At 38.7% G+C, this 27,444-nt stretch overlaps 2 protein-coding genes across 4 annotated transcripts in view; one reads left to right on the top strand and one right to left on the bottom strand.

The window, feature by feature from the left end:
* Positions 1 to 14,634, top strand: part of IKBIP (IKBKB interacting protein) — a 24,570-nt gene extending 9,936 nt beyond the window's left edge. Inside the window, exon 3 of one of the 2 annotated variants that reach the window (XM_010831574.1) lies at positions 13,686 to 14,634. In XM_010831574.1, coding sequence (XP_010829876.1) covers positions 13,686 to 14,441 — 756 coding nt within the window. In that variant the 3' untranslated portion in view covers positions 14,442 to 14,634. Of the gene's footprint in view, positions 1 to 3,725; positions 4,781 to 13,685 lie in introns of those variants that run through there. The other variant, XM_010831573.1, reaches the window with a different exon arrangement.
* Positions 14,635 to 17,370: 2,736 nt separating this feature from the next.
* SLC25A3 (solute carrier family 25 (mitochondrial carrier; phosphate carrier), member 3) lies at positions 17,371 to 26,145 on the bottom strand. 2 transcript variants are annotated; one of them, XM_010831572.1, is made up of 8 exons: positions 25,999 to 26,145; positions 25,604 to 25,764; positions 23,878 to 23,999; positions 22,452 to 22,631; positions 21,513 to 21,694; positions 20,864 to 21,036; positions 20,284 to 20,394; positions 17,371 to 20,203 (listed from the first exon to the last, which is right to left on the bottom strand). In XM_010831572.1, exons 2-8 carry the CDS (start codon positions 25,758 to 25,760, stop codon positions 20,043 to 20,045), a joined length of 1,086 nt encoding a protein of 361 aa, XP_010829874.1. In that variant the 5' UTR covers positions 25,761 to 25,764; positions 25,999 to 26,145; the 3' UTR covers positions 17,371 to 20,042. The 2 variants fall into 2 exon arrangements, with proteins under 2 accessions (XP_010829874.1, XP_010829873.1); XM_010831571.1 differs by lacking the exon at positions 23,878 to 23,999 and adding an exon at positions 24,156 to 24,280 and having other exon boundaries at positions 25,999 to 26,114.
* Between the last annotated feature and the right edge of the window lie 1,299 nt (positions 26,146 to 27,444).

Raw genomic sequence — 27,444 nt, 5'->3', positions numbered from 1 at the left:
TAATAGCTTCAAGTGGAGTATAATCTATAAAAATATTGAATCACTATGTTGTACACGTGAAACTAATATAAAATTGTAAATCAATTATACTTCAATTAAAAGTAAATAAATAAATGCTTTTGAAACATATTTAAAATATCACCCTAGGATTCAAGAAATATTCCATCTTCACATAGCTCTTTCCCAATCTGCCCTAGGAGTAATTTAACAATAGCTGCCTCTTTACAAAGCAGGCCCTTAAAGGCCAGCTTAATACAGTAGGAGGGAAAACAGCTAGACGTGGGCTCTCACAAAACTGTGTGACCTGGGAAAAATCACTTTAACTTCTCTTGCCCTCTATTTCATCACTTGTTAAATGAGAGTAACAAAACTTTTATTAAAATCAAATGAGATACAATATACATGCAAACTCTTTGAAAACTTTCAAGCAGTAATAAATTTAAGAATTTAACTTTTTTAAAAAATGAAAAACTATTAAAATATATTCACAGCCCATAAATGCTAACTATTGTGGAGTTCCAGGACTTCCCCGGTGGCTCAGCGGTAAGGAATCTGCCTGTGATACAGGAAATGCAGCAACCCACTTCAGTATTCTTGCCAGGAAAATCCCATGGACAGAGGAGCCTGGTGGGCTACAGTTCATAGGGGTGGAAAGAGTCAGACATGAGTGGTGTGAGCACCAGTCACTCATTAATTGCACATTAAATCTTGAGACCTTTATTATCCTGAAAAGTTGATCTTGTCCTTGGGTCTCCTGGGTTATACTGCCTCCAGGTTATAGTGAAACTCTGGTGAACAGCCTAAACAGGAAATTATCTTGCATGTGTACAAAGTCACTTCAGTCGTGTCCAACTCTTTGTGACCCTATTGACTATATAGCCCGCCAGGTTCCCCTGTCCATGGGATTCTCCAGGCAAGAATACTGGAGTGGGTTGCCATGTCCTCCTCTGTGTGAACTTCCCGACACATGGATTGAAACAGTGTCTCTTATGTCTCCTGCATTGTCAGGCAGGGTTCTTTACCACTAACTCTACCTGGGAAGCCCAAACAAGAAATTACCTTGGATGAAGATAAGCTTGTCTCTTCAAAGTGCTGCTAAGAAGATAACTAAACATAATACTGTTAACAATGTACAAGTATTTCTCAGAACTGCTTTTTAAAGGAACTTGCATTATGTCTACATATGTACATTAAAAATAGTTCTTAAACAAGGTTTCAGAATGACACTGTTCATGCATTGTTTGGGAACAATCAAACAGTCACCTAGAACTATCACCTGGAACTGCTTCAGGTCCTGACTGGGGTAGACCACTGGGGTAGACCCAGGTTTCCTGGACATTTTTCCTCCTAAACATCAAAAAACGTGTTCTTTAGACCCTGAGACATGAGCAGTACAAAAAGGCATAAGACGTGGTCTCTTCCTCTAAGGAATTTAGAAACTTTCATAGCTTCACCTGTTTAGTTTATCAGCCTATTAGAGTCAGATTTGAGAGTCTAAACCTCTTCATTTCCTCCAGACTTCTGATTTCTCCTCTAAGCATGCCTTCTCCCCGTGCTAATTCTGGCATGACACAAATAATCATCTACTGTGATTTTTATTGTTGTTGTTAATTCATTTGTCTTCTTCACTGCTCCTTAGAGCAAATGCTGTCTTTTTTCTCTGTATTCTTAGTTCCTAATAGTGAAACAGAGTATACTCAGTACATCTTATTAGGGATCCAGAATACATGACATAGAAGATCCAAAACGCTATCTCCCCTATCAAATTGTGAAGTCAAGGACTGTACTTTGTCTATATTTTTATATTCAGTGTCTAGCTCAAGTCTGGTATAGAGTGAACACTCAAGAATTCTTGAGTTATATGTGCTAAGTGCCAAATAAGTGGTAAATATGTAATACAATAGGTGCTACAGGAGTTCAGGCTCTCAGAGTGAGGGCCATGAAGGAGGAGCTGAGGCCTGGCCTGAGTCTTGAACAAAGGAAAGAACTTAGCTAGGCAAAGTGGAAGGAAAATAGCATATAGAGGGGTTATAGAATTTGGCACTTTCTCCTAGGAGTATGAAGAAGTAGTAAGGTTTTTTTAATGTTGTACCATGATGTACATCCAGAGAAGGCAATGGCAACCCACTCCAGTGTTCTTGCCTGGAGAATCCCAGGGATGGGGGAGCCTGGTGGACTGCCATCTATGGGGTCGCACAGAGTCGGACACGACTGAAGTGACTTAGCAGCAGCAGCATGATGTACATTTGGAGAAGAAAATGGCAACCCACTCCAGTATTCTTGCCTGGAGAATTCCATGGACAAAAGAGCCTGGCATGCTACAGTCCATGGGGTCACAAAGAGTCAGGCACAACTAAGCAACTGACACACACACACATGATGTACACAGCAGTTTTTAAAATCCTAAATCTGGCTGTAGTATGTAGGGTGATTTAGAGGAAGTAACTAGAAGCATGTATTAGATATTATTTCTATAATATTGTCCTTGGTCATTGAAGTTCGGTTTGGACACCCTATGTAATTGCTTCCATTACTCTTTCCCTGTTAAGCACATGTAAACTTCACTTTCTCTGCAATTAAACTAAACTGTGCAAGGGCAGAACTGTGTCTTGTACAGTGCTATGACTTTAACATAATGCTGCAGATATTTGCTAAACTAAGGATTGTTTCCAGGCCTTCCTGTAGTCTCTAAGGCTGTTATCTGTGTGAGGGTAGACTAAGAAAGAGGTCCTCAACCTGGTCCTTCTATATTCTGGACATATTAGGAGATGCCAGGAGCTTACCATAATTTATAGATATTTAGATATTTATACTTTTAGATATTTGCTGTTTACCATAATTTTTAGATACTTAGAACACTTTACTATTTGACATGAGTTGTCTCTGTAAACTGATCTTTTAATTCACTTTTTGCCTTTGTGATAGCTATAAGATCTGATTCTGGTACCTTTTCTGCAAAAACTCAGTCAACAAATTTCTTTTCAGGCAGGAAGTCTTCAGGAGTCATATAACTTAGGAAAGTTAACAAATTTTATAACTAAATCAGTTTCTAAAAAGCCAAGTAACTCTTAAAATGACAATTAAGTTGACTTACATTGGAATCAAAAAAGAAGGACATGTGATATGTTTCAGGCTTCTTTAACATTATTTGGAATATTTGAAAGTGCACAAATAATCAGTATTGAGGATTAGAAGTTCCAATGTTTATAGTTTGCCCTCCATATCCATAGGTTCTGCATCCAAGTGTTCAATCGTGTATCAAAAAATACTTGAAAAGAAAACATCCAGAAAGTTTAAGAAAACAAAATCTGAATTTGCCATTCACTGGCAACTCTTGACATGTCATTTGCATTGTATTAGGAATTATAAGTAGAGATGATTTAGTTTATAATACACAAACACTGTGCCCTTTTACAGTGTTTTATATGAGGGATTTGAGCATCCATGGATTTCAGTATCCACAGGGAAACCAATCCCACACAGGTGCATACCAAGGGATGAGAAACAGCTGTATTTTTATACCATAGCCCTAATCTATTAAATGTGTTTTAAATGTTTTTTAAAAAACTATTAAGTAATTATTATTTTTGTCTGCATGATTCTGATGTACTTGGATATTTTAGACATCTTCAGAACTTGAACTTGGCACATTGTTGCTAAAGTATGTTTCCCTAATATAAAAGTTATTAAGTAGACTTGGGAATTGTTTTGTGTTATAAATGCAGCTTGCCTCTACTGAAAGTATCCTGCAGGAAGCTACATCCTCCATGTCTTTGGTGACCCAGTTTGAGCAGGAAGTAGCCACCCTCCAAAGAATCATGCATGACATTCAAACCAGTGAAGAGATGCTCACCCAAAAGATGAAAAGCCTTAATGAGAAATTCCAGAATGTTACAGATTTCTGGAAGAGAAGCCTAGAAGAAATGAATGTTAATACAGACGTTTTCAAATCAGAATCAAAACATATACATTCTCAAGTCACTGTCCAAATTAACTCAGCTGAACAGGAAATAAAATTGCTCACTGAAAGGCTAAAAGATTTGGAAGATAGCACAGTAAGAAATATTAGAACTATACAGAGACAAGAAGAAGAGGATCTTCTGCGAGTAGAGGAGCAGCTTGGCTCTGACACAAAAGCGGTGGAGAAGTTAGAGGAGGAGCAGCATGCTCTCTTTGCCAGAGATGAAGACCTAACTAACAAACTCTCCAGCTACGAACCTAAAGTTGAAGAATGCAAGACACATTTGCCGACAATTGAAAGTGCTGTTCGCTCTGTTCTGAGAGTCTCTCAGGATCTGATCGGGACAGAAAAGAAAATGGAAGACCTGACCCTTCAGATGTTTAACATGGAAGATGATATGCTGAAAGCAGTATCTGAAATCATGGAGATGCAGAAGACCCTAGAAGGAATTCAGTATGACAATAGCATATTAAAGATGCAGAATGACCTGGATGTTCTCAAAGGAAAAGTTCACGATTTTATAGTATATTCAAGCACAAGAGAAAAGGGGACTCCAGAAGAATATAATCTAGAAAATAAAGAAATCGATAGTGATTTCTAAATGCACTGCATTTATTCTGATGAACCACACCATTATGCACAAGCTGATTAGCTCCAGGCTTTTGAGTTATTTCCATATGCCTCACTTCATCCTAAATTATTAGAACGTAAGTGAGATACCACAAAAAATGGATTATCCAAATAATCAAACCTTATCTTTTTTTAAGCAATAAAACTTTTCATTTTAACCATTTTAAATAGAGATATTTTAAAAATGTTTCTCTGCTTTTTTGAAGTATATACTTAATGTTTTTAAATGTTTTTCTGATAATTGTGTGTCTGCTCAGTCTCTCACATGTGTCCAAATCTCTGTGGCCCCATGGTCCGTAGCCCACCAGGCTTCTCTTTCCGTGGAGTTTTCCAGGCAAGAATGCCGGAGCAGGTTGCCATTTCCTATTCCAGGGAATCTTCCTGACCCAGAGATGGAACCTGAGTCTCTTGTGCTTCCTTCTTTGGAAGGCAGATTCTTTACCACTAGCACCATTTGGGAATCCCCTTTCTAATAGTTAACGGACATTATTTTGAATTTCATCTGTTATATTGAACCCAAATATATTAATGTTCCTAGGAGCTAATGAGAGGTGTTCATCTCCTTACTCAATGACCTCAGTTTGCTATTTTTCAAATCTTAATGTCTCTCCCTTATACCTTTTCTGTCACCTAAAAAAGTGTTGCATTGACCTGATCTTACCATCAGGTTGATCAGTAATGTGTTTGCCTCCGCCAGTTCTTCATTTCTGTCGCAGTTTACTGCAGGCTAAGAATCCAGACAATTTTATCCAAAATAAAACATGCCTGGGGTGCTTTGCAATGAATTGATTATGCACTTTTTGGAAACTGAGGAGCCTGGGAAACATTTTTACTTTTTGTTAAGGTTCTAAACTGTTATGGATAATTGTAAGAACTTATTTTGTTAGAACTTTGTTAAAAAAGAGTAAACATGTTCTTTTTGAAGAATTTCCCTTTGAATTAAGTGTGGATCCTTTGAAGCATGGACTTTGGGAACATTTTTGTATATCTTTATTTTTTTTAAGGTTCTAACTGTGTTACAGACTCTTGAGTTTGCTCAGTACATGATCATTAGATAAATTACTTATAATAAAAATATACCAATAAACCTGTGGCATATTTTAAAGAGGAAAAAGCAGCATAGTGAGAAATAATGTGGTAATTATGGTAATTAAAAGTATGTCATTATTTTAGAGTCCCCAAACCAATCACCCAACCAAATTTGTTTCACGCAGTGATTTTATTTTTTTATTTTATATTTAAATTAATCTTTATTGGAGTACAGTTGCTTTATAATGTTGTGTCAGTTTCTACTGTACAGCATACACAAAATTTTAATTTACACAAAATTATATAATAGAGTCACAAGGAATAAAACATGGAATATTGAGGTGAAATTAAGGGGAGGCCTAGACAGATTTTTGCAATAATGATAATCAGAAATGTACAGGTTTGGGGGGGCATATAAGACTTTTATTGGTAAACTGATGTATCAAGACCTATGGCTGATTCATGTTGAGGTTTGACAGAAAACCTTTACAAAATTCTGTAAAGCAATTATCCTTCAAGAAAGAAAGAAACTGACAAAAAAGTGTCCAAGGTTGGAGTTGAAAATTGAGTTAATTTTCAAAAATTGCACACAGAAGTAGTTCTTACTTGTTTCTTCTTGCCAATAACCAACTATAGTCCCAGTTTTGTAATGCAATTTCAGTGGAATTAAACACAAAGAACTTGAAAGCAGTCAGCTACAAAAGATAGGTATGGTCAGGTGGTTTTATTATGTAAATTTGTACATTTTTGGAAAAGTTCCAAATGAATGCTACATTGGGATTAGGAAGATTTATAGTAGACAGCCTGAAAAGTAAGCCTGAAAGAGTGTTACTATTAAGGAGCATAGCATTAATTTCTGGAATCTTAACATTAAATTTCTTGACTTCTGAATGTCTAAATTCTTATCTGTGTGCACTGGAAAATTGTATTTGTTTTATTTTCACACTCATAAAATAGATTGTAAAGTTAGCCAAAACTGTTTCGTTTCAGCCTTCATCCTGCCAAGACAGATATAATCTCTTGCACTCTTCAGTTTTATATATTTACCTATTTTTTGGCGTGTCACCAGATTTGATACATCTTTATTATTAACTAGAATATGTGTCATAGTGATGGTTACAGAAAATAAAATGGAAATAAGGTGGTCACTGAGCTCTATAGTGACAGTTACAAGGAATATGAAAGCTACACTTCTGCAAGTATTTCTTGAGAAAATATTGTGCACATGTAGGTACACATGTATATATTCCTTTATTCAGGTGTTTTCCTATTAAAAAGTGTAATTATAGAGATTTAAATGTACCTAATTTGTCTTCCTGTGTTTCTTAAATTCATTTATTTAACACAGATACTTGAAATTTCAGAAAGTTCCCTAATGTATCAAATATTAAGCTACATTATTAGTCTTCCCTTTAAGGAAGATTACCATGTTCCGAGACACATTTTTGTATCTTTGTAATTAATAATAAATTTTATATCAGTTTCTTCTAGAATACTGTCACTTTTTTCATTAACACATATAAATCACTTACAAAACAAACACCTTATTTTTTTTTTAAGTTTAAAAGTGAATTTGGGGGGACTCTTTACCCTCCTCAATGTCTATGCTGAGAGCTTTGCACTTCTCTTTAATAAATCTTGCTGCTGCTGCTGCGGCTAAGTCACTTCAGTTGTATCCGACTGTGCAACCCCATAGACTGCAGCCCACCAGGCTCCCCCGTCCCTGGGATTCTCCAGGCAAGAACACTGGAGTGGGTTGCCATTTCCTTCTCCAATGCATGAAAGTGAAAAGTGAAAGTGAAGTCACACAGTCGTGTCCGACTCTTAGCGACCCCATGGACCGCAGCCCACCAGGCTCCTCTGTCCACGGGATTTCCCAGGCAAGAGTACTGGAGTGGGGTGCCATTGCCTTCTCTGTAATAAATCCTATTTGTTTGCAAAAAAAAAAGTGTATTTGTAGTAATAGTTCCTTAAATTTGTGTTAAGATGAGAAGCTGTTGACTGAAGGTGAATTTTTATATTTTATAATGAAAAATGTTGATTTATTAGCCTGTATGGTTTGATAGAAAACTAAATTTGTAAGATACAAAGTTAATGTTTTTGGTTTGTTTTTTTTGGGGGGGGGCAGTGGGGGGAGGGGGGGGCTATACTGTGTGACTTTTGGGAAATCTTGGTTCCCTGACCAGGGATTGAACCAGTGCCCTTGGCAGTGAAAGTGCAGAGTCCTAACCACTGAACCACCAGGGAATTCCCAATAGCATTATTTTAATTTTAATCTAATTGTAGGCCTTTGTATGACTATAATCTTGAGCAAAGATTATTATGATGTCATTATAAACTAATGATGCTCCAAATTCACCAAACACATTTGGTGTGCTCTGCAAATTCACCCAACATCTGTTTCAGTTCAGCTATGGACTATTAATTTCACACAAGTCAAAATGCTCCATCCCAGCTTTACAGAGCAGAGGGAGACAGAACCAGCCTTCTGGAGCCTATTATGTGTCCCACTGCTAGGAGGCCCACGATCCATCATCATCCTAACAGCTCTGCGTATTGAGTACCTACCCTGTCCCTGTCTCTGTCCCTGTGAGAGGCACTTTCTATGTGTTATTGCAAATTCTCACCACAGCTTTGATAGCTATGAGACCCCTTTTACAAATGAGGAGACAGATCAAGATTCCAAATCTTACAGTCTCGCTGCTGAGTCTGTCCAACTCCAGAGGCTGCTCACCTCCCACTGTACCTGCTGCTGTTCAACCAAGGAGGAAAAAAAGAAATCGGCTATCAGTAGCACTATCTTGAGAATTCAAAAAGCTGTAATTCAGCCAAATGTGTCCACTACTGCTGCTGCTGCTGCTAAGTCGCTTCAGTCGTGTCCGACTCTGTGCGACCCCATAGATGGCTTCCTACCAGGCTCCTCTGTCCCTGGAATTCTCCAGGCAAGAACACTGGAGTGGGTTGCCATTTCCTTTTCCAATGCTTGAAAGTGAAAAGTGAAAGTGAAGTCGCTCTGTTGAGTCCGACCCTTAGTGACCTCATGAACTGCAGCCTACCAGGCTCCTCTGTCCGTGGGATTTTCCAGGCAAGAGTATGTTGCCATTAAACTAGATATAAGTCCCTCAAAAGTTTTAAATGTGACCTAAAATTATGTGGGCCTTGGGTGTAAGAAGGAATCAGTAGATGTTTAGGAAGACTGAGAAAGCAGTGGAAGAGAAAAAAACTTTAGACTGGAATCTTTTAATCTAGGCTTTGCCACTAACTCTGTGTGTTTTGGGGCTCTCTGGGGGCTCAGTTTTTTAATTTGTAAAATGGGGGAATTGTACCAAATAATTTCTAAACTCTCTTCTGGCTTTACAGTGTACAGTGTCAGTCACTCAGTCATGTCCAACGTTTATGAACCCATGGAGCATAACCCACCAGGCTCCTCTATCCATGGGATCCTCCAGGCAAGAATACTGGAGTGGGTCACCATTTCCTTCTCCAGGGGATCTTCTCAACCCAGGGGTCGAACCTGGGTTTCCTGCATTGCAGGCAGATTCTTTACTGTCTCAGCCAGCTGGGAAGCCCTTCTGGCTTTAAGTGGTTTTAAATTCTAGAGATCAATAAAATTTCCAGGTCTCTTAGTATGGTTCAAAAATCCTTTAGCAAAGTTTTTGGAAGGCTGATTGGATCCAAAAATCATTCCCTTGACTCATGTTGCTTTGGCTTGAAGATTAAGACAATGTTTAGCATTACAGGACAGCATCTAGCTGCTGCTTTTTGTTCAGTCACTAAGTCGTGTCCAGTTCTTAGCAATTCAATGGACTATAGCAGGCCAGGCTTCTCTGTCCTCCACTATCTCCTAGAGATGTCCATAGAGTCAGTGATGCTATCTAACCATCTCATCCTCTGTCACCCCCTTGTCTTCCTGCCCTCCATCTTTCCCAGCATCAGGGTCTTATCCATTGAGTTGGTTCTTCTTATCAGGCAGCCAAAGTTTTGGAGCTTCAGCTTTAGCCATAGTCCTTCCAGTTAATATTCAGTGTTGATTTCCTTTAGGATTGACTGATTTGATTTCCTTGCAGTCCAAGGGACTTTGAACAGTCTTCTCCAGCACCACAATTTCAAGGCATCTAGCTTAGTACCTTGTTTATGTGATGAGACTAGGAATATTAGTAAATATTTAAATTACTGGGTTAATCTTTTGAGCTGCTGATAGACTCCAACTCTTCTGTTCATCTTAGGCAAATAGCTTAAACAAGCTGTTATATAATAATAAACATAATTCAGTGAAGTAATTTCTAGGCTATTCCTATACTGTATTGAGTTTCTATTTTAGTGAAGACCAATAGATGTTCATAATATACTGTTTTTATAAGCTGACAAATGAAACAAAGAAGCTTACTAGCAGTTTCTTAATGATCTAATACTTCTAAGAATAAAGTTGGCCCTTTCTGAAATGTCTTCATTGTTTAATACTGTTAAGTTATATCTACTCTACCAGAATAGATACATTAATAAATGATAACCTAGAATGAAATAGATGAAAGTAAGCCTTCTCCTTTCACCTTTGAGAATCTCTTTCAGCAAATATAATTTGTTGCAAAAATTTCCCCTAAAAAATAAAACTTGAGGTTTTGCAATTACTGCTTGATTTCCTTCTTAGCTCTGGCTATTCATTACTGTCACACCCACTATAACATTTTCACAATCTAACTTCTTTACCAAGATAAAAAAAACAAAAACAAAAACACACCTTTGGGCCACCTTCCCCACCACTAATCAATACTGCATAAAACTATTGAGAAAAATCTTAAAATATATTTTGGAACCAAATATATATGATGGGGCAAAAAGGGGATATTGAGGCTTTGAATTAACTTTTTTACTGCCTGTTGGGGGTTTTCTGCCCGGGACTTGGAAACGATGAACCTGAAAGAATGACACTCGGACAGTCTCTTGCAAGGACTGACAAATTTATTTCCGCAGTTAAGCCTTTTTATAGAAGCAGGAACAAAAAGCTTAGCGTATATGGCCAGCAGAGCGCGCACGGGGTTAAGACATAATCAGTAAACAATATTTCAAGGGCAGCGCGTTCTAAGTGACCCATGTGTTTATCCCATAACCCATTTTCTCAAGCAACATCTTTAATGTTTATTATTAAATCTTGGCGCCGAGCATAGCTAAAGGCAGATGTTTTTCAGCCAGCAGCACGCAAAGCCGGGGTTCTTCTGGCCCTCCGCCATTTTCCCAAGGACCTTCTCCTACATGGCTATTTTGCACTGCGCTTCCCAACGCTGCCCCATTTCTGCTTGTCATTTCTTTGCAACTATATGACTGCTCCTTTTTTAAGCCTCCATAAAAATAATAGTCCAAGCATACTAAGTATTTATTTACATTAAGTAGAACTAAGTTAATGTAACCAAAATAGCTCTAGCAGATTACCTGAGTGAACCAGGCAAATGCAATTTAAGAAAGACAATTCATAAAAAACATATTGAAGAAATACAATTATTTTGGAAAAAACTTGCTGACTTTAAACTGCATATTAAAAAAAAAATTTTCAGTCTGCATATTTGGTTTTTATTCCTTATTTTTTCTGAATTTTAAGTAATCTATTTACATTATTTTTCTTTCCCAAACTAAGTGACAAACTTCCTGAAAGCAGAAACTGTTGATCAAACTAGTACATATCAGCACAGTAAATGTTGCTGAATGAAGCTGGTTGTGATTTTTAGTAGGAAACTATAGACAATTTCCACTTTAAAACAATGCTTTCCTAGGAAACAAGCTGAAAGTTAAATGTGCTAAAATGGAACAACTGACTCTTAATGTTATAAATGGAATTCCTTTTTTCAGTGTAATCACAATGTATATCTGTTTGGACACAGGCTTTGACAATATATTTTACATTTGTTAATTTTTTTTCTTCATAGTTTAGCACACAGCACACAGGCATAAGTTAATCTTCTGATTGAAACTTAATTGAAGCTTGACATGTGTTTTATTTTTTAATTAAATAAATTTGACATACAACATTGTGCAAATTTAAAGTACACAGCATGATACTTTAATACACTTATATATTCAGTCACCAGAAGGGAGGATATCCTGCCGTTTATGACAACATGGATGGATTTTGAGCATGTGTGTTTTAATTTTCAATTTTGTATTGTTCATGATACTTACCCATCTTATTACCATAATCAGCACTTTAATTTGCCCCTTTTCCTCTTAACTTTATTAACTAATAGCATAATGCAACAAAACTTCAAATATTCAAAATACAATAAAATAACTCAGCTTCCCCAAGACCACTATATAACACATATTCACAACAACAACAACAAAAATAACAACTTGAAGTTTTTCCAGGCAGTTGTGTGGCTCAAAATGATCATCAGCTAATGTGTCCAAGTTAAACCAAAACAGTTTAGAGACATCAATTTTCAATGGATGATGGGGAAGGATGATGGCATTGAAAAACCAAAAAGGTGAGAATGATTTGTATTTGAAATCATGGAATTTTAGAACCTTGGAGATAATTGTTTGTTTATTGTTTTGTTTTTACACATCCACCATCTCTATTATTTAACTACTGAACTGAGTTGAAGCCACAGCTGAAGCTGTGCTCATCTTTATGTCCCTCAGACTTCACATGCCTAACAACATACTAGGAACTTAAGAGATCACTGCTGCTGCTGCTGCTAAGTCGCTTTAGTCGTGTCTGGCTCTGTGTGACCCCATAGAGAGCAGCCTACCAGGCTCCTCCATCCCTGGGATTCTCCAGGCAAGAACACTGGAGTGGGTTGCCATTTCCTTCTCCAGTGCATGAAAGTGAAAAGTGAAAGTGAAGTTGCTCAGTCATGTCCGACTCTTCGAGACCCCATGGACTGCAGCCTACCAGGCTCCTCCATCCATGGGATTTTCCAGGCAAGCGTACTGGAGTGGGTCGCCATTGCCTTCTCCAGAGATCACTAATTAAATGGAATTAGTTCAATACCCCAAAAAAAGTTTTCATGAAAGTAATTCAACAATAAAGTCCCTTCATTCTGGCACTTGTTATACCTACAAACAAACTTGTGTTTCAGAAGTCATGTTGTCTTGATCCCCCCCAATTTATTTTTAATTAATTTCTACTGAAGTATAGTATAGTTGTGATAGTTTCAACTGTACAGCAAAATGCATCAGCCACTTTCCTCCCCTTTGGACTTCCTTCCCATACAAGGTCACCACAGTGTAGAAAGTACAGTTCCTTGTGCTGCACGGTATGTTCTCATTAGTTACCTATTTTATACATAGTGTCAGCAGTGTTCAGTTCAGTTCAGTTCAGTCACTCAGTCGTGTCCGACTCTTTGCGACCCCATGAATCACAGCACGCCAGGCCTCCCTATCCATCACCAACTCCTGTGCATCGAGTCAGTGATGCCATCCAGCCATCTCATCCTCTGTTGTCCCCTTCTCCTCCTGTCCCCAATCCCTCCCAGCATCAGGGTCTTTTCCAATGAGTCAACTCTTTGCAGTGTATGACCTCTCAAATTTACTACAGCTCATCTGCAGGAGGGGCTTCCCTGAAGGCTCAGACAGTAAAGAATCTGCCTGCAAGGCAGGAGACCTGGGGTCTATGCCTGGGTCGGAAAGATCCCCCAGAGAAGGCATGGATACCCATTCCAGTATTCTTGCCTGGAGAATTCCATGGACAGAGGAGCATGGCCAGCTATAGTCCATGTCACAGAGTCAGACACAAATGAATGACACACACACACACACATGTACCTACGTACAGGTGGCTTCCTCCTCTCTTCTCCAGCAACTGAAAAAACATCATTGTCCCTCACTGAGCTCATTCTGTCTCTATACTGAGGACTGAAGGTGCAAAAAGAACTGGAAAATGCCATTTGTAGTAACATGAAATTTAATGTTTTCCTTCCTATTCATTACCAATACACAATGCATCTTTTACCAAACGCTTTCCAAAAGAGTAGTAACTTTATAGTTTAAAATGACACCTAAAATTTAAGTTGTATCTTAAACATTAAGATTTTAATCAATTTAATTATTCTGGTACTATATTTTCTTACAGTGTCAGAAGTCTGAAGCTATCATAGAACAATTGAAGGCTTTTCAAATAATTACTCATCTAAAGCATCTACAGGAGGAAATTTATGAAGTGAAAACCTGGTCCAGCAGGATAAGCGAAAAGCAGGATATACTGAACAACAATCTGACGACTGTTTCTCAAGATGTTGCAAAAGCAGACCAAAGTACAACTTCCATGGCAAAAGATATCGGTCTCAAAATTACAACGATAAAAACAGACATACGACGTATGTCAGGTTTAGTAACTGATGTAACATCATTGACAGATTCTGTACAAGAACTGGAAAATAAAATAGAAAAAGTAGAAAAAAATACAGTCAAAAACATAGGTGACCTTCTTTCAAGTAGCATTGACCGAACAGCAATGCTCCGAAAGACAGCATCTGAAAATTCACAAAGAATTAATTCTGTTAAGAAGATACTTTCTGAGCTACAGGGTGATTTCAACAAGCACACAGATAGGCTTTTAAGCTTAGAAAGTGACAGAGCGAAAGTCCTGAAGACAGTGACCTTTGCAAATGATCTAAAACCAAAGGTGTATAATCTAAAGAAGGATTTTTCCCGCTTGGAACCATTGGTAAATGATTTAACACTACGCATTGGGAGACTGGTTACTGACTTACAACAGAGAGAGAAAGAAATTGCTTTCTTAAAAGAGAAAATATCTAATTTAACAACAGTCCGAGCTGAGATTAAAGATATGAAAGATGAGATAAAACACATTTCAGATATGGATTAGACTGAAATTATTTAGATTAGACTGAAATAACTCTTTTTAGTAGGACCTCTGTCATGTTATAAAAAGACTGACAGCCGGAAATAATGAAATTTTGGAGTAAATATTATTTTGTAGTAGGTTCTATTTTGTACAGTAAAAATAAAAATTTGTGGACTAAGCACTTGATTTCCCAAAATAAATGTGCTAAAATATGTTTAGAACTTTATACAAAACGTGTTTGCAACTTTATATAGCAAGGACCTTATGCATCCCCCTTATATACACACTCATGCATTTACACGCATGCATGCATGTGTACTAAGTTGCTTCAGTCCTGTCCGAGTCTTTGCGACCCTATGGACTATGGCCCTCCAGGCTCCTCTGTCTGTGACATTTTCCAGGCAAGAATACTGGAGTAGGTTGCCAGGCCCTCCTCCAGGGTATCTTCTGACCCAGGGATCAAACCCAAGTGTCTTACATCTCCTGCATTTGTAGGCGGGTTCTTTACCTCTAGCACCATCTGGGAAGCCCATGTTTTATGTGTGCACACACACACAAATGTACACACACTCATGGTCTGCCAGTCTAGCAGTGGGAAATCAAGATGAGGCAGGATCTGAATGTCCACTTGCTCTCACTGACTGCCACGGAGCATGGTATGTGAAGTGGGGTCTTATCTAGAGAACTGTCCATCAGGGCTGTAGTCCTGGCTACAGTCCACCAGGGCTGTAACATGCATTATCCATTTACAGTCAGCGAAACCATCGATAGAAAAGTCACAACAACAAGGGAGCTGCAGGAAAAGAATCATGTAAGCCCTCCTGGGTCCTTCATGGCTTTAGGAAATAGGGAAAAGGCACCTAAAATGAGGTAGGGAAGTGGCAACTAGAGTAGGGTTTGGGAGGTGGGGGCAACGTACATTTCAGAGGGCTTGCCAAGTCTCATACAGAAGCTGCCCCAAAGCAGCACAACTCATGTGTGGTGTTGATGTGACCAGAAGTGGCCAAAGCAAAGAAGGAAGTTCTCACATTTAAAATAGCATTACAGGTGACCTCTCTGGTGGTCCAGTGGTTAAGACCTCACCTTACAATGCAGGGAGTGAGGGTTCAATCCCTGGTCTGGGAGCTAAGATCCCACATGCTTCCTGGCCGAAAAACCAAAACATTAAACAGAAGCAATATTGTAACAGATTCAATAGACTTTAAAATGGTCCACGTTAAAAAATAATTAAAACAGCATTACATTAACATGAGAAAACCCAATCTCATCTATAGGGGCGGAAAATAAATCAGTGGTTGCCTGAGAAATATAGCTTTTTAGAAAAGCAAATTGAGGGGTGAAGGATATTTATTACAATATCTTGATTGCAATGATGGTTTCATAGGTATATACTTGTGTCAAACTCATCAACTTGTACTCTTTTAATAAATATGTGCAGTTTATTGTATATCAGTTATTCCTCCATGAAGTTGTGGGAAAAAAAAACAGTACAATACAGGGAATTCCCTGGTGGTCCAATAGTTAGGACCCCATACTCTCACTTCCAAGGGCTGGATTCAATTCCTGGTCAGGAAACTAAGATTCCAAAGCCCCATGGCACAGCCAAAGAAAAAAAGTACAATATAATAATCTTAACAAAAATCACCCACAAACATTAGCTTCAGTTTCAAATGCCTAGCATAAACAGTATCTACATGTATACAGTTAATTACCTCACAAAGATGTTTATGGGTTTTTTTCTTCCAGTTTTACTGATATATTCAACATATAGTACTATATGTTTAAGGTGTACAGCATAATGATTTGACTTACATCATGAAGTGATTACCACTTTTTAGTAAACCTAATTTACCTCATGTAAACATAAAATTAAATAGAAAAATAAATGTTTTTCCTTGTGCTGAGTACTCAGGATTTACTCTTTAACTTTCATATATAACATACACCAATGTTAATTATATTTATCATGTACATTATATCCCTAATATAAGTGTGTACCATTTGAATACCTCAATCCAATCTCCTCTTCCTACCCCCCACCCCACCAATACCAACAAATCTGATCTCTGACTTTGTTTTTGAAGTAGAATTAAACTGCAACACTACATACGTTCCAGGTCCACAACATAGTGATTTGATTTTTCTATATATTTCAAAATGCTCATCGTAAGTCTAGTTCCTTCCATCACCATACAAATAGATTACATTTTTATTAACTATATTCCCCACCCTACATTTCATACCCATGAGTCACTTTGTAACTGGAAGTTTGCATCTCTTATTTAATCTCCCTCTTAGTTCTCTCCACTTCCTGCCAACTCCATTCTGTTTGTTTAGTCGCTAAGTTGTGTCCAACTGTTTTGTGACCCCAAGGACTGTAACCAGCCAGGTTCCTTTGTCCATGGAATTTCCCAGACAAGAATACTGGAGTGGGTTGTCATTTCCTTCTCCAGGGGATCTTCCCAACCTAGAGGTTGAACTCATGCATGTCTCCTGCATTGGCAGGCTGGTTCTTTACCACTAGGGCCACCTGGGAAGCCCTTCAGTATAGCCAACCTGACTGTTGCATGCATGGCACTTTAAGAGTATGTAAAAACCACTCATGAAAACCTTAGTTGCTTTCTAGGAAATTCAAGTCACCAAAGATATAAGAATCGTATCAATGGTGAGATCAACATCTCCTATAACTTCTGAGGATGTGACGTCAAGGCTGCCATGCAAAAGAGAAAATGATTCAACAGGTAATACCTGAGGTAAGAGCTGTTTCAGTTCAGTCGCTCAGTTTAGGAGTAGCTAGTTATTAAGGTATCTCGTTTGATATATCAGGAGAGGCACTAGATTCATCGAAGCTTGAAATCAGTTTCTTATCCATGTTGTATCTGGGATTTTTAACAATTATTTTGTGAATTATCTTACAAATAATAAAAATATTGTGTAAAAAACTACATAATTTAACTTTAAACTTTTTATTTTGTATTGGGGTATAGCAGATTAACAATGTTGTGGTAGTTTCAGGTGAACAGCAAAGGAACTCAGCCATATATATACATGTATCCATTCTCCTCCCAACCCCTTCCCATCCAAGTTGGCATATAACATTGAAGATTATATAATTTATACTAAAGAAACAACATATAACTCTTAATTTAGCAGGAAGACTGCCATGAATATTGTGGACACTCCCCAAATGGCATCAAAACAGTTCATGCATCTTTCACAAGATACAGATTTGGTTAAACTGTAACTTCAATTTCATTGTATGTATCACTGAAAGCCAAAGTCACTCAGTCATGTCCGACTCTTTGAGACCCCATGGACCACATAGTCCATGGAATTTTCCAGGCCAGAATACTGGAGTGGGTGGCCTTTCCCTTCTCCAGGGGATCTTCCCAACCCAGGGATGGAACCCAGGTCTCCTGCATTGCAGGCAGATTCTTTACCAGCTGAGCCACAAGTATAATTCAGCAAAAATCAGACTTTCTTATAATCCAATTAAACTAGTAATCATATATACTCATTCCACTGGGTTCTACTTTGTGGAACTGAAGTTTTATTAAAACTAAATGTGAGAAAACAATGTTATTAAAATTTCCTTATTAGAGTATTTTCAGCATGAATTCAACTTTAAAATATAAAGTGGAAATTCATATTTTAAGTGGTCATTTTAATTGAATTTTGATGAAATGGTTTTACCTTAGTAATAGCTCTGAAGTATCTCTGAACTATAAATAGCAAGTAATTCTTGACAGCTTGAACACAGCACACTTTATGTCAATATCCACAAATAAAACCTATTGCCTCTCTTGAAAATAAAAACTTGAATCCCACAAGGCTGGCAGTGGAAATCCATCTCATGATGAAGTTTGGCTGAACCACATACCCTAAATCCACAGTCCACCTTTGACTGGCCACACACACACACACACACACACATAATATTCATACATATCCAATCCCACAGGCTCTTACAATGTAACTGATCCTCTTCCTAGAAAGAGGTGGAGTCAGTGTTCCTTTTCTTTGAAGCTGGGATTTGACCTTCTATGACTTCAGGTGATCAAGAGTATAGTGATCACCTTGACCAGGTACCTGCTGACCAAAGTGATCACTTGCAAGGCTAAGTCCTAAAAAAGACCCAGCTTCAGAGTCCTGAAATAAGTCCAGCTGCCTTTCAAGGAAAGGCTCAGCCACTCATAGGGAGATATTCAAAGAATCTCTCCTAGCCTGGATGTCAAAAACCCTTTGGAGAGGACCCCAGAGCTACCATCTCACTTAACTTCAGGAGAAACCCAGAAGCAGAAAGGTCCAACAGAAGCTCCAGAATTGCTGACCCACAAAAAGCTTGAGATCATATTGTCTTTTGCCAATATATTTCAGATGATTCGTCACACAACAGTAACTGATGCACACTGGTGACACCAACTGTCACAGCCATCATTGCTAGAGCTCAGACTGCAGCTCTACCTTTTGACAGTTTGGTCCAAATTTATAAGCATAACCCTTCCCCTTCCTCTGCAACACAGGTAAAACAAAGACCGGAACCTTAAACTAAACCTGGTGATAATATACAGAAGCTTAACACGCAGGAAGATACACTTGTTTTCTAAACTTAGTTCACTGATCGTTATTACATGGGTTTGTAGTGAGAACACTTCTCTTGCTGTTTAGACTGCTTAGAAGTTTTTTCCTGAGGTCCTATCTGCATAATTTACACAGGGGCTGCAAATTCAGATTATTATACCCAAAGGCCTCAAGGTAAAATGTAATCAGACTTGAAAACAATTCCTAGCCAAATACAAGGGGAAACTTAGTAGTTTTTAGAAAAATCAGTTTGGGTTTAAATCAAGTATCACATGCGTGAATATATAAAGTGCTGCTTTCTCAAGAGCATTCACCCACTCCAGTTGTCAAGTAAGTACCTTTGTGAAAAACTAACTGAAAAGAGTTTAAGGTAAACTTTCTGTAACTCAGAAAGTCAGATTTGTGCAAGGACTATTAAGTTACTTGAAATACTTTCTAGCTGTCAATAGCTTTGGTGTTTTAAAGACTATCATTCTAAGAATTAGCCTAATTTAGATTAAATTATTTTACAAATAAATAAGGATTAGTAAACGGATTAGGATTTTTAAAAGTATACTAAGTGTTGCAAAAATTTGATTATATACTGAAATGTGTTGGTCAAAATATAACTATAAATGAATATTTATCCATATTCACATTTAACAGTTAAATTAAGTTTTTACAAATTTAGGGCATGGTTCTTAAAAATGTAAGAACTCTCTCGAGTGACCAAACTTGAGACATATAACAACTTACAAATAGGGATCACAGTATTCAACCAACAGTAAATTATTTTCCTTGAGGTTTTAATGTATGTATAATTCTTTCCACCTTAGAATTAATTCTTTAGCTTTAAAAATAATTATCAAATCACAGACAAATCATGTACAGTTGGGTTTATTTCCACATTAAGTTTGAAACTCTTGCTTTTGACAAGAGTACTACAGTAATTATATTAGGAATAGACAACTTCCTACACTGTCAAATATATAAAAGTTCCTTCTGCATTTTCCTCAAACACTGATCAACACGCAGATTCAGTCCATATTTGCTTTCATTTATCTATTGAGTGTACCCAAGCTTTTTCTTCAGAGATTCTGGCATCTCAGGTGGAGGAGGGCGAGGGAGCCTGAAGTAGACCTTCACAGAGTCATAGATAAACCACTGTAGTGCAGTCAGAGTGCCGATCATGATGATACGGGCAAAGAGTCCCTTCCATACACCTGGATAAAATATGAAATGTAAGTGAAAAATATACTCCCAAGTGTTACTCTTTCTTTAGAGGGGAGGAAACAAATCTTACCTCTAAATCCAAGCCTCTTCAGGACCTCAGAGGCACTGCTACCCTTCTCTTTATTCAACACAGACACCACGGAATCAGCAGGGTGAGAAACAATGGCACAGAAGACTCCAGCTGAAAAAAGTCAAGACAAATGACCCGTTATGGAGTCAATTAAAAAAACTTTTTTCACACGATAGCCGACAACCTTTCCATGAGTGGTAAAATTTTTTTTTTTTAAAAAACCGTATTTTAGAGTGAGACTGACAAATTAATTATAAAGCAGTCTACCCTATGTAAAACAGAACCATCCCGCAAGTTATATTCAGATTTTAACCAACACTTTCTCTTGTATTAAAAATTTGTTCTTGGAAAAACTAACAAAAAAAGGTATAGCAGTGAAGTCAATACACTCCCAAGTTTAATTATGACATGCAAACCACAAAACAATTATTTTAGGAACTAATTAGCAAGTATTTATGAGTATATCAAATGCAATGGAAAGGTAAAACTTCTTTGGAATATTTTTCCCTCACAAAAGAAGTCAAGAATGGAAATGATTCTTTGTTCTTAATTTCACAAACATGTTCTAAGTAGTTCATACCTATGTAACCTGCCACAAATGTGACAACCAGCTGCTCTGGCTTTGAACATTCACTTCGGGGCTTGGGAACCACAAACTTGTACAATGCTTCAACAGTACGTTCAAAGCAGGCAAACTTCATCATGGTGTATGGTATCTGCCTCATCCAGAGAGGAGCAACCCCCTTGTAGAACCTAGGAAATCAGAAGACTTATTTCACTCAGCTGCACATATTCATCTAGCAGAGTTCTTCATTACTAACAGAAGTGTCCGCACACCAGTCGAGTCCTGATAGTAAAAAATGGCAGCATAATTGCATGTCATTTCTATCAGAACCTAAGACTAACATGCAGGTATATTTATCTTACATGCCAATGACTCAAGCACCTTTGACTATACAACCAAAAAAGTTGCTGGATGTTTCTTTGACTGGAACTACAAGAAACCAGAAGTTTACAAGTAGAACTCAGCTCAAGACGGGCATCCACAAAGGTGGATCTAAGGAAGCATGTGTGGCCTGACCATATGCCAAGTGTTAACTGTGAACACAGATGACAGGAATTCTAACAAGGGTACTTTCCAACCCCCAAGTTGAGAGTTAATGTGCTAACAAATACAGTTTTCTCAAATGAGTATTTTATACTACATATTTAGGCAAATGTTTACTTACGCCTTTAAGCCTTCTTCCTTATACATTTTGGGAGCTGCATCCCTCAGAGTGTTAGCATAACCTGGCTGGGTTTGAATTCGAACCTTAGCAGCTTCCATAGGAGCCAGAGCAATGTCAGCAAAGAATTCAGCACTGGCAGAGGCAGCCAAATACAGTGATGTGCGCCACAGATAGGCATTCTCCTAAATGAAGAAACACAAGGAGGAACATGAATTGCTGTTGCATGGGCTCTTCTCAGTAAGAGACAGTTCTGGAAAATGGCTAAATTTCAGGTATTTTAAGTGTTTCTCTATCACACAGTCCACAGATAACACAAAACACTGAATACTTCTCAGTATTTAGTGTTTACTTTGGACACCAAGGAGATCCAACCAGTCCATCCTAAGGGAAATCAATCCTGAATGTTCATTGGAAGGACTAATGCTGAAGCTGAAACTTCAATACTTTGGCCACCTGATGCAAAGAACTGACTAATTTGAAAAGACCCTGATGCTGGGAAAGATTGAAGATAGGAGGAGAAAGCGACGATAGAGGATGAGATGGTTGGATGGCATCACCAACTCGATGGACATGAGTTTGAGCAAGCTCCAGGAGTTGGTGATAGACAGGGAAGCCTGGCGTCCGTGGGGTGGCAAAGAGTTGGACACCACTGAGCAACTGAACTGAACATCAACCATAGTACACTGAATATTTTTAAACTCAAATCCAACTTCCTTGGAAAGCAGCACAGCATAAAAAACAAGCACTGAAATCTAACAAAATGCAGTTTATCTTATCCTGTCTCTATTAAAATAGCCTTATGATTTGAAACACGTTCACTCTTTCTGAGACTATTTCCTCAGCTCTAAAATAAAGTGGATCAAACAAAGAAGATGCTTTTTGGTCGTACCCTTTAAGTTAAAAGCTTAGGACTTTCCATTTCAAAGTTAAATTACATACCTCTCCAAGCATGTTGCTGTACAAAACTTTGAAGACTTCATAAAAGCCAAACTTGCAGAGTCCCTGCAGGGAGTAGCCAATGAAAGTCGGAGCCCATCCTTTGGCCAAACCACGAAAACCATCCTCTTTGAGTGTAACTGAAAATCCATTAAATATGCTCTTGTACTTTTGTGGGTCCACCTGTACATAAAACGAGAAGAAAAAAAGTTAAAATGTACCAAAGGAATAATACTTCTCATAGATAATTTTGTTATTAGTTTTTTCTTTTGGTTTTTATATAATCTCTAGTAAGTATACAAAGTTAGGTAAATACAAGTTCACTCCATGTTATCCACTTAATGTCTATAATTATCTTTGTAAATGTAACTTTTTGTACATTAAAGTCTAGCTTTCTTTCAGTGAGACTTAAGTCTTAGTAGGTTATTAAGAGAATAAAATTCATATAAAAATACATAATAAAACTGACTTTAAGAGATTTTTCCACCACCCAACTCTTCTAACCACTTAAAAATTACTCTTAAAGCTACTTTATAAAATCTATCATGTCTACATCCCTGAAATATGCTAGTTCATTAATTATAGTTTTGTGAACTTAAGACAATCAAATTAAATACAAATTAAAAAGGTACATCAACATAATTCTCTTTTGACTTAAGTTCACTTTGAGACATGCATAAAACACTCTAGCAAAGGGATACTTAATATTCACTCGATTAACTAACAGAGGTAAACATCTTATCTATTTCTGCCAGTACTATAGGGGCTGATATACATACATCACCTTCCTCTCCCTGCTAATATTTCACCTTCCTTTCTCTTTTAGGTAAGTAGACTTCTAATCCTGTTTGGGACAAATAAATTTTTGATGTTTGATTATTTTTGTTTCAATAATCCTAATTAAGACATTTTAATTGTAAAAGAAAATCTTTTACGTAAGTATGCAAGAAGCTTTGCCCACAAATTTTAAATACTCAAACACTGTCTTTTTTTTTAAATCTACAGTGTTCTCTGCCTTGATCTTATCAATAAACAAGAGATATGAAGTCACATCATACAGTGCACAAAGAATGACAACCTGCTCTGACACGTAACTGCTTATAAAATGCTATTTGGACGTAATTGCTTATAAAATGCTATTTGGAGCATTAAAAATCAGCAGGCCTTTAAGAACTCTAGGCAGAATTAAGCGCAGCAGCAAAAAAGAAAAAAAAAAACACATAGCTTTACCTTAAAAGAGGTATTTCTTGGATTTAAAACACTAAAGTAAAAATCTTACTGAGTAAAAGAAATTTGAGTTTGGTTTCCTACTAAAACTTCTGGCAGTTGTAATGTCTTCAAATTCTTCTCACTTGTGAAGTCCTTTAATATTATTTGGAATTAAGTCATACACAAAAGAGATGTTCAGTGTTGTCATCTCAATACAAACCTGCATACGGCATTTCACTAAGTCCAGAGGAACAACAGCAGTGTGTGTCAGACCACAACTTAAGACCCCACCAAAGCCACACAGTGCATAAAACTTCGCGGAGCCATATTCACAACTGTACTCTGTAATAAGACAAGACACACCATGCATTTTAATATAATACTCATGTTACTGGTTATCAACTTACCTCCTGGACAGTTAGGTTTCCACACAGCTTGTTAGTAGATAACAGCCATGCTTCAACAATGTTTTATTTAGTCCAACATGCAAAAACAAACCTGCATCCTGCATTTAACCAGATCTAGAGGAACCAATGCTGTATGTGTTGTGCCACAGCTAATAATTCCTCCAAGTCCACAAAGGATAAAGAATCTGCCAGATCCATAGTCACAGCTATACTGCTCTGTTTGATTGAAAAAAAAAAATCAAATAAGTATTTCTTCAGAGATGACTAAGGCCATGGAAATGCAAGAGAAACTACATTTCCTTGTGAAAAAGTACAATCACAACTTAACAGCTCTGGCCATGGTTTACAAGTAAACAAAAATAGTTTTCCACCTGGTGTGAACACAAAATCCACTGCCAAAATCAAAACAATTGTTTAAAGATTATGAAGGTTCTTATCTGTGAGATACTATCCCTCTCTCATTATGCCATATTAACTTTAAAGATAGTTTTCTACATCACTAATAGCTCTTCCAATTAAAACCAAACTTCAGATTATTAATGGCTGATAAGAACACATTTCTGAAGTACAAATCAAACTCAAATCATGTAAAAGCTTGCAAACCTCTTACCCCAAACACTAACCAATACTATTCCCACTTATGGATTCCTATAGTGAAAAACTAGATAAGCAAATTTCTCCAGTTAAATACATTTACTACACAAATGACCACAGATTTAACTTTCTAAATTGAAGGACCGATTGATCATGTAAAGGTTTTTTACCCACACTAAAGAAAGAACAGAACAGAAAGGCATACATGATTTTTTAAAATCTTTATAGTTTACAAATGCAAGGTAGGTAATACTTTCAGTACTCTTCCTGCAATTTGGTTTTCACGTTTCTCTGTATATACACTCCACTGGGATTTAAAACACAAAGGATTAAAATAAATTTGTGTCTAAACATCAAGAAAACCGAAAAAGACGATGGAAAGTATTCCTATTAACTACTATCTCCTTTCTATGGTCTCGCTGGGGCTACAGATCAGGAGCATTACAAATGTCTCAGTTATCTCACATAGCTTGTGTCAACTAGTATTAGACCCCGGGAACACCCAAGGGAGGGAATAAAGGAACAACTAAGGGAGGAAGTACTTTTAAGAAAATTAAAGCAAAATCAAAGAACAGGTAATACAGTTAGAACTACTCCGGCCAGAAGTTAGGAAGAAGGCTTTACCCAATACTTAGTCAGCTGACCGAGAGGGCTCACGGCGGAGAAGAGAAGGAGCTAGCCACGGCCTCTATGTCTTTAGGCTATCGAGGACGTGGAGGTCACGGAGGGAACAGAGCCTAGGCCCTTCCACGTCCTTGATGAAGGGCCAAGGATCCGACACCCGGGTAAGGACGGAACGGGCTGACATCCTCGGACAAAGCAACTGGGCGCCGTCCTGAAGGGCTGAACGCGTCCTTCCCTGTCCTCCAGGCCGGGCCAGGCCACGAAAGCCGAGGGGGCCACGAGTGTACCTCCCGACCGTATAGGGACAGGGTCTGACCTCACCTTCTACAGCGGCGGCTGCCAGGTTGCGAGAGCGGCGGGGTGGGCCCGGGGGCCCTGCGGGGTCGCTGCGGGGCCCCGCGAGACCATCGTGCACCAACTGCAGGTGAGGCGCGTTGAAGGGGTTCGCCCGCGCTAGGTGCACCACGGACGAGTACATCTTCCTAGAAGAGGAAGCGATGGTAAGAGGAAAGGCCAAGAGGGCTGGAAGGCCCGCCAAAGTCACCTGCACTCCGGGAACCCCTACACGGGCCTGGCCTCTTCCAGTCTCCGCGCCCTTGAGGAGGTCACAGCGGCCTCCCAAAAGGAGGAAGTCCACCGGGCCTACAGCCAAAGGAGCACCCCTCCCGGGCTCCGCTCCCTGCACCCACAGCGGGGGAAGGCCAAACCACACTCACTCCCTAAGATGGCGAACACACAACCGGTCTCTCAGAAAGGCTGCAGCTCACAGAGGCCGAATGTCCTCCGGGCCTTTAGATCTGTGCCCTTCGCGCGTCGTCAGCGCGACGCACACAGCGCGTCACTACCGGCAGATAGCACCCATTGGCGGAGAGGAACGCCGAGGCCTTAACGTCATCGCGTTCTCCTAGCAACCCTATCCCCGCCCCACTCGCCCCAGCCCTTCCGGCCCGGCCTTTGCGCAGGAGGATTCATTCTGCGCTTGCGCGCATTCCGGGCAGGGTGTTTGAGCTGTGTGGGACCGGGTTTGTGACCTTCTCTTTTTGTCCCTTCACCTTCAAACGTCTCTCTTAGAATCCCGGCTGCCGTTCTTTTCATTTAAATGAGTCCCAAAATAGTAGTCACTTAAAAAAAATGCGGATACGTGATGATATATTATTTCGGTGTTAGAATGTCACTACAGTATTTTGTGTCACAACTTCTGCCATTACGGTACTTTTTTTTTTTTAAGTTGCATCCATTGACATTACACATAGACTTTCTTCATCTCCCATCAGACTTTAGGAGAGTATTTTAAAAGGAAACGTGTAATAAGAATTCTTAAGACTGCTTGCTGCTTCATCTCAATAGTTTATATAACGTATAACAGCATTGGGGCTTCCCAGGTGGCAAGTGGTAAATGCTTGCCAATGAAGGAGACATAAGAGACTCAGGTTCTATCCCTGGGTAGGGATGATCTTAAAACATGCCCTGGAGGAGGGCATGGCAACCCACTCCAGTATTCTTTCCTGGAGAATCCCATGGATAGAGGAGCCTCCTAGTCTATAGTCCGTAGGGTTACGAAGAGTCCAAATGGAGTGAAGCGACGTAGAACGCAAGCACACACATGATAGCATTAAATAAATTATTTTTAACAAGTGGGAGTTTAAGGGTGAACTAGAGTGAAAGTGATTGGCGGCAGATTTTTTATGTCTAATAAATTTATAAAATCTTCTTTCAGTTGAGTTCAGTCACTCAGTCGTGTCCGACTCTTTGCAACCCCATGAATCTCAGCCCACCAGGCCTCCCTGTCCATCACCAACTCCTGGAGTTCACTGAGACTCATGTCCATCAAGTCGGTGATGCCATCCAGCCATCTCATCCTCTGTCGTCCCCTTTTCCTCCTGCCCCCAATCCCTCCCACCATCAGAGTCTTTTCCAATGAGTCAACTCTTCACATGAGGTGGCCAAAGTACTGGAGTTTCAGCTTTAGCATCATTCCTTCCAAAGAAATCCCAGGGCTGATCTCCTTCAGAATGGACTGGTTGGATCTCCTTGCAGTCCAAGGGACTCTCAAGTGTCTTCTCCAACACCACAGTTCAAAAGCATTAATTCTTCAGCACTCAGCTTTCTTCACAGTCCAACTCTCACATCCATACATGACCACAGGAAAAACCATAGCCCTG

The sequence above is a fragment of the Bison bison genome, unplaced genomic scaffold, assembly GCF_000754665.1.
Source record: "Bison bison bison isolate TAMUID 2011002044 unplaced genomic scaffold, Bison_UMD1.0 scf7180017864529, whole genome shotgun sequence".
NCBI classification, from domain to species: domain Eukaryota; kingdom Metazoa; phylum Chordata; class Mammalia; order Artiodactyla; family Bovidae; genus Bison; species Bison bison.
Note: the sequence above shows the minus strand (reverse complement) of the source record. Positions and strands in the feature narration are given on the sequence as shown.

Excerpts from the sequence above, each read along its gene's own strand:
- SLC25A3 (XM_010831571.1), bottom strand. The coding sequence starts at position 25,760 with ATGTACTCGTCCGTGGTGCACCTAGCGCGGGCGAACCCCTTCAACGCG. Across the intron at positions 24,281-25,603 it reads GGCAGCCGCCGCTGTAGAAG|AGCAGTATAGCTGTGACTAT; the intron begins GTGAGGTCAGAC and ends TCAATCAAACAG. Across the intron at positions 20,395-20,863 it reads ATTTGTGGCAGGTTACATAG|CTGGAGTCTTCTGTGCCATT; the intron begins GTATGAACTACT and ends GACTTTTTTCAG.